This window comes from Bactrocera latifrons, unplaced genomic scaffold (assembly GCF_001853355.1).
Source record: "Bactrocera latifrons isolate USDA-ARS-PBARC rearing strain unplaced genomic scaffold, ASM185335v1 scaffold_39, whole genome shotgun sequence".
Lineage (NCBI taxonomy): Eukaryota > Metazoa > Arthropoda > Insecta > Diptera > Tephritidae > Bactrocera > Bactrocera latifrons.
The window spans coordinates 216725-223960 of record NW_017537034.1 but is presented as its reverse complement, the minus strand read 5'-3'; the positions used below and the strand labels follow the sequence as shown (position 1 = coordinate 223960).

The window sequence follows — 7236 nt, the reverse complement described above, 5'->3', positions numbered from 1 at the left end:
TTTTACTCAAGTTACAGCTTGCACGGACGGACGGACATCCGGATTTCAACTCTACTCGTCACCCTGATCACTTTGGTATATATAACCCTATATCTAACTCTTTTAGTTTTAGGACTTACAAACAACCGTTATGTGAACAAAACTATAATACTCTCTTTAGCAACTTTGTTGCGAGAGTATAATAATCTATAATATAACAAAAAAGTTTTGCATGAATCAACTTTGTCCATTGGGTATCAACCCAATCATCGAATGAATATTCTCGACTATGTGTGCATGTGGTCGGCTCGGTGACAGCTGATCTCCGAACGTTGGTCATATGTTCGTATGTATTTAGAAAAGAAAATACGTGCTATGTACTGTGGAAAATATGCGAGACCTAAGGCTGCTATGCGGGCTGCAGAGCGTATGCGTCAAAGCAGCTGGTGTTGGCGATGCTGCTGCTTCTGCTGTTGCTGCTGTGCGCGATGGTCTTTTGGCAAATAATGCAAATACTTTTAACTTACTATAATCAACTAAAAATATGAACAAAATATAGTGGATTTTCAAAAAATAAAAACCGAAGAGAAAAAGCGTGAACTACAAAAACAAAACAAAAATAATAAAAATAAGTAAAGGTATGTGTGTATATGTATATACATAAGCACTCACCTAAGTGAAAGACATTCGGAAAAAACAAGCCACAAATTTGTCGAAATCTAAATAAATTGTTGTAGGTAGATATTGCAAATTACCAGCTGAGCAGCATAATTACCCACCCACAAGTACCGCTGTGCTTGTTGATATATATTTACAGAGATCTGTGTACGCATATACATACATCGGTATGTGTCTATATACATTTYTTGCACGTTCTTATTTAAAGAAATGTTTATTATTGCAATTTTGTTGTTATTATTTCTGTAGACAGACGTTATGGCAAAGAAGTCACTGGCAGTCGTCTTTGTGGTGAACGCCCACACCGCCTGCTCCTCCTGCCCTTTAGTGTGTGTTTTAGCACCATCTGCTCCCTAGTGCTTTTCCAAAGTGGACCAAAGGAAAAGTGGCGCGAAATTAATCGAAATGAAGCAATTGAAATAGGCAAAAGAGAAAATTGAGAAAGTCCATACGTACGTATTACATGCGTACGTGCATACCGATATTAATATATAGTACGAGGACGGTTTGAGAGTCAGTGAGTTTTAGATTTTTTTGCTCCTTATAGAGCGAAATTTGGATCCTAGGAACCTAGGTATTCTTCTTCTTTATTTGCGTAGACACCGCTTACGACATTATAGCCGAATTTACAACAGTGCGCAGTCGTTCTTCCCTTACGCTGTTTGGCGCCAACTTCATGTTCCAAGTGTAGCCAGGTCCTTCTCCAACTGGTCTTTTCAACGGCATGAAGGTCTTCCTTTGGCGGGTACTGCCTCGAATACTCTCAGAACTACCAGCGTAGCCGCTGTCTCTTGATTCGCTGGACTAAGTCAGTGTCGTCGTGTATCGTCGTCGTGTATCATTCTATTGACTGCGGTATTCGCCGTTGCCAATGCGCACAGGACCATAAATCTTTCGCAGAACTTTTCTCTCGAAAACTCGTACATCGTCCATGCCTCTGCACCATATAGCAGAACATGGATGATGAGTGACTTGTAGAGTTTGGTCTTTCTTCGTAGKAGCGTCTGTTGGYAAGAGTTATTCTGCGTTGGATTTCAAGGCAAGATAAACATAATTATCTACCACTTCGAAGTTATGACTGTTACCAGTGACGTGGGAGCCAAGTCGGGAGTGCGACGCCTGTTTGTTTGACGATAGGAGATATTTGCCTCGTTCACCACTAGACCCGCTTGTTTCGGTTCCTTATCTTATCTGGAGAAAGCAGAACTAACGGCGCAGTTATTGAGATTATTGATAATAATAATAATATCATCGGCGTTCGCCAGCAGTTGTACACCCTTGTCGAATATTGTACCTTATCTATTCAAATCTGCAGCTCAAATTATTTTCTCCAGAAATAAATTGAAGAAGTCGGGAGTCCCCTTGTCTAATCCTCGTTTGATATCGAACGGCTCGAAGAGGTTTTTCCCGATCCTGCCAGAGCTTTTAGTATTGATCATCGTTAATTTACACAGCCGTATTAGTTTGCAGGGATTCCAAATTCCGAGATAGCGGCTTAAAGGCAGCTCCTTTTCGAGCTGTCAAAAGCTGCTTTCAAATCGACGAAGAGATGGTGTGTGTCGATCATCTTTTCCAGGCCTGAAGTCACCCTTATAAGGTCCAATCTGTTATTAGAAATCAGCAAAAAGACTGTAAAATCATAAAAAGCTATTGATCTATCGGGTTTTCTCGTTATCATTGGGTTACAAGCGATTTTATTGTTGGTATTGTTAATTATCTTGCCACTAATGATGACGTTTGATATACGTACGTACGGTGCGTATCTACCAAATCTGACCACCATTTGCTCAGCGTCACTGCGAATTTTGTTCGAATGTTGTTGCTCTTGTTTCAACACTTGTACACCAAAATATACATATGTACAAGCTAAAAAAATTTCAAGTTTTATTTATAGTAASTACATAATTTTTTATTTGCTCTAAAATAAACTATTTTAATTGGTAATTTTTTGCTCGCCTTAAAATTTGGTATTTCGCCATCGGTAATGTTCCACATAATGAGTGATTTCTTCTTCGCTTCTTTTTTCTCTTTACATTTATGTTATTACAAATTGAAAATAAAATTCATAAGTTTTAATGTGTTATGTTGACTATTTGTTTTACAGTTTTGTGGGCGTTTGCCAGAACATCAATAATAAGTGATAGCCTTTGTAGTAGGTGAGCATCGTTGACAGATAAGTCGTTGCATTTTAGTTATAGCTGGTTTTGTAGATCGTCCTCTAAGGGCTATACTACAAACATACTGACTATAAGAATTCATAACGCATTGCCTTTCTAAATTTGAGACCAATGGAAGATTTCTATACTTCTGGAGACCTTACAATCTTTCCTGCTATGATCGCATACTTCCAGTTCTAGTGAGTCAGCCAGTTTAGCGATTCCTTACGTTTTCGCCTTCAACATCTACCTTACCTACGTATCCAGCCGACAGGATCCTGTTAACTAGTTTACAATTCTTAGCCCGCAGTGGGGCTTTCAAAATTAGGTTTTCTCTTTGCCTTTCGTTGGGGACGATTTTATCACTATATGCAGTGACCCACCTAAGACACTGTCTGATAAGGTCGTTTCCAACGTATTTCAACCCGCATAAATTTTTTGTTTTTTTTTTGTTTTTTTAGTATTTTCCAGAAAGTTAGTGGTCTTTAACGGTCTCGAGGTTAAGAAACCAAGACGGGCGGCAACGCACGACCTTAAGGGAAACTTATTCAGAGTCATCTACCACATCAACTTAATGATGACGGTAGAGGAACGTACTTCAACGGGACGTAGGCAGGATGGATGTGATTAACCCGCAAGCCGTTTTTGAAGCGAATACCTCGACAATCAGCCGAGAGTTCAACAAAAACTAGAATCCAAAAATCCAAAGTCAGGCAGTTTTCAAAGGTCGTGAAGGTCACAGGTCATTTAGTGTTACCGAACCAGGCACACTGACAGTCGATCGCATTATTGGCGTTGGGGTTGGATAAATTTCTGGATCCTGTATAAAAAAACGGCAAGTTTAGTTGCTACTCAATTGTATAAATTTTGAAAATTTATACAACCAACTTTATTTGGTATGTCGTGGTCGTGCTAGTCTATTCATTATTTTATTAGTATCTTTGTGATTTATCATATTTGCGGTTTATTTTCGGTTTTKGGATATTAGATGAATGTTTCAATTTCTGTGTGCCGGTTTTGTTATACGAATTACTTGCGTTTTTGCTATAATCTACGGTTGGTAGGAAACATACTTTAACGAGCGGTCTGGTTAGCGTTCCGTTTTGAGTACGGAGGTCAACAACTCGTATATGACCATTGGAGCCGTGATGTAGCTTCCCTATTCGGCCAAGCCCCCATTTGATAAACTGTTTTCCTGTGACTCTTTGAGCTCGATAAATGTTTTGCCAATGTCGCTCATGAGTTTTGGGGGAAAACCGCTTCGCCTGACGAAGCGAGCAAATGCCTCGAGAAAAGCCACCTTTATTAGATTAGTACATAGCTAGTATATAGCTACCCTTTCATGAGGGTGGCAGACCTTAACATGGACACCTTTATCTGACGCGCAGCAAAATCGACTCTTGTGATAGTGAAAAGCAAAACGAAGTTGCAACGTTCCAGTGAAAGTGTAGCCATAATCTGCGTTCGCAGCTTCTGCTATGATCTAGGATCTTGCACGTAAAATTTCATTTCTTTTTATGGCTTGAGTTTTGAGTAAAGTCAAGTTACGGACTATTTATTCCTTGAGGTAATGTTATGCGTGTAGTAATTGTATGTGGACATAGTTGATATATAGGGTGGTAAGTTGCTATCTTCTCTTCTTCTSTGGTATAACTATGGGATAGCGTTCGTTATACGTTAGGCTTGAAATGGCAATCCAACCATTCGCACGAAGTAGTCCTTTCGTATTTATGAATAGTTTTTCTACTAAGAGTGAACTCTTCTTATCAATCAGTTTCGATTCTCTTCGTAATGATGTCTCTCGACTGAAGTAGTGCGCTTGTGTAGTAGCAATAAGTGAGATCTTTGCTTTTTGTAAGGCTAGGTGCGTCACTGTATCGCCCTGGTGTACTCCCTTAACTTTAAATTTGAGTCGCTTTAAGAACTTGAGCATGGTACGATGAAAATCGTTCAAGGATGTCAGTATCACAACAAGAGTTGTGAAACAGTCGACATTCTGGGGTAATTATATAGCGCTTGGGCGATTATGGCCAAGAATCAGGAGACTCTGATAAGCATCGGGGACCATTTCACCAAAGGGTTGTGGTGGCAAACAGCAAAGGTTTGCAGCCTCTTGTACTTAGATTGGCAGAATTGTCAGCACTAGCTGATCCCACAGGGTCAATCACTTGAGACATTCGATTGCAAATATGCGTCTTCCGAGCATGTTGACGTTTTTCTAATCAGGCTTATACAATTTCGGAATCAGACCAGAGATATAATTTATATTTTGCCATGTTTAGATGCGCTTCCACCATGGCCAATAATTTGGCTAGTAGTAGCGCACCACATATTTTCCGGTAGACTTATTGTTTTTAGAGAAGCCACCTTTTCATTTTCCAAGGCATCGCTACATTCACCGAACATACATATCAGTGGTTCAGATAATACCACTATAGCTTATATCATATACCTTATTAGACGAACATACCTCTAAAACAACATATAATGAAGATTTGCTGAATATAATATGGCTTTTCCTAGAAAAAGATTCAAAGAACACATATCTATAAGCCAATACTATACATACTCGTACAATAAATTTCATTATCTAACAAACATTTGCTAACATCTGTGATCTTGAACATTGAAAATTTCAAACGATCGAACATGCCAATACACAAACTGTTCTCAATGTGTCACATTGTCGACTCAGCGGAGACACATTATAAAAATATTTGTCGCATATTCTTTGCGAAATTCCTAATCGAACAATCACTTCCGCACGCGCACAGCCGCCCCCGCAAATTTTAACACTAAATTATTACATTAACCATAGATCCGTTGCACGAATACCGATGGCAAACATACATAGCTATGTGTTTGTTGTATATAATTTATATGTATGGATATGTATAGAAATAYTGCGTGCGAATAAAGTTATACTATGTTGTGGAATCGTGGAATCGTCATGGTGGCCAAAATAAAATTTTTGATCTCMAAAAAGATTACGCGAATGCCATTCGCATATATTTATGATCATAGATATATSTGTATGTTTGTATGTATGTCTATACCATCGCAGGAACATGTGTCTGTACCGGCARTATCCTCGCTGTGGAGCAGACGATCAACAACAAAAGCAAAAACACAACCACGTCTATGAAGCGTGGCCAAAGTGAATAAAATAAATTCAAGAAAAAAAAAAACTCGAAATAATTTGATGATGAACAGTAGCCGCAAAAATTCCAATGCCCGCAACTTATAACCGAAAAAAAATAGCAACAACCAAATGATCTACATACAAACTTAAACTTGACGCGCGGAAAAAAGGAAAAGCCAACGCAACACCAACAACRAGCAAAAAGGAATCTAAACACACGTAAACGCACAGCCACAAAGCAATATCTTGAGCAACCAAATATTCACACTGAAAAATGAATGATCCACGGTCGGATACAGTAGTACAACCGAATATGGATCGGGGGGTACGAAGCGTTRGGTGACTAAGTGGACAGATAGTATCTAGGTGGCTAGATGACTTGCCAGATTGAGCAGGCAAAATGCTGGTGAGGGCGTTCTTGGCAACTAAATGCACACACATACACATATACATATGTATGTATGTATGCATGTATATTTGGCAGTCAGTGGCGTTGGCGCTAACGCTGGCACTGACGCTTACGACGCTGACGATGAACTGTTGCTGGCGAATAAGTGCCGATGGAAAATGACAGGCAGGGCGATGAGGCCATATTTTGGTGCTGGTGTTGCCTGAAGTACCTTCGAGTAAGATCAGACTGCATAACCACACACAGTTGAATGTATCCATGTGTGTGTGTGTGTGTTTGCAAAATCATCTATGTGTGCGTGTGTATGCATGAATATATTTAATGTGAACGCGTTGTGGCGGCAAGTGGTTGGCAGTTGGCGGTTGGCGGTTGGCGGTTGGAAGGATGAATAGATGGATGGATGGATAGATTTGTTGGCTGCTTCGGTCGTTTCGTTGGTTAGTTGACTTTACTGTGCTTGTATTGTATTGTGTGCGTGCGGATTGGAGAACAACTACACACACACACACGCATATGTATACAAATGTACTTGATCACATGCAAAAATACATGCTCACATACATACATATGTACTTATAATGTTATAAATATTGATTTTGCACATTTAGTGTTTTAGTTTATCAGCGATTCTCATCCACCGTGGAAGTGCGAAAGTGGTTATCGCCGACGCGATAAACCGAGTAAAGAGTCGTAGACGACGTGTATTTTTTGTGACCTGTGTCCCAAGAGGGTGTTTAAGTATTCGATTTTCAATTTTTAGCGGCGTTCATATAATCATACAAAATGGTAATTAGTGTGTGAAAAATTTTGAAAAAAAAAGAAAATATGTGAATAACAAATATGGGCAAAATAAAAAAATTATAAATAATAAA

At 39.2% G+C, this 7236-nt stretch overlaps 1 protein-coding gene across 1 annotated transcript in view; it reads left to right on the top strand.

Annotated features, from left to right (window-relative positions):
* Positions 1-6979: 6979 nt before the first annotated feature.
* LOC108972240 (troponin C) overlaps positions 6980-7236 on the top strand; it is a 6096-nt gene continuing 5839 nt past the window's right edge. The window contains exon 1 of the mRNA XM_018938772.1: positions 6980-7150. Within this exon, the coding sequence (XP_018794317.1) occupies positions 7148-7150 (3 nt within the window). The 5' untranslated portion in view covers positions 6980-7147. The remainder of the gene's footprint in view (positions 7151-7236) is intronic.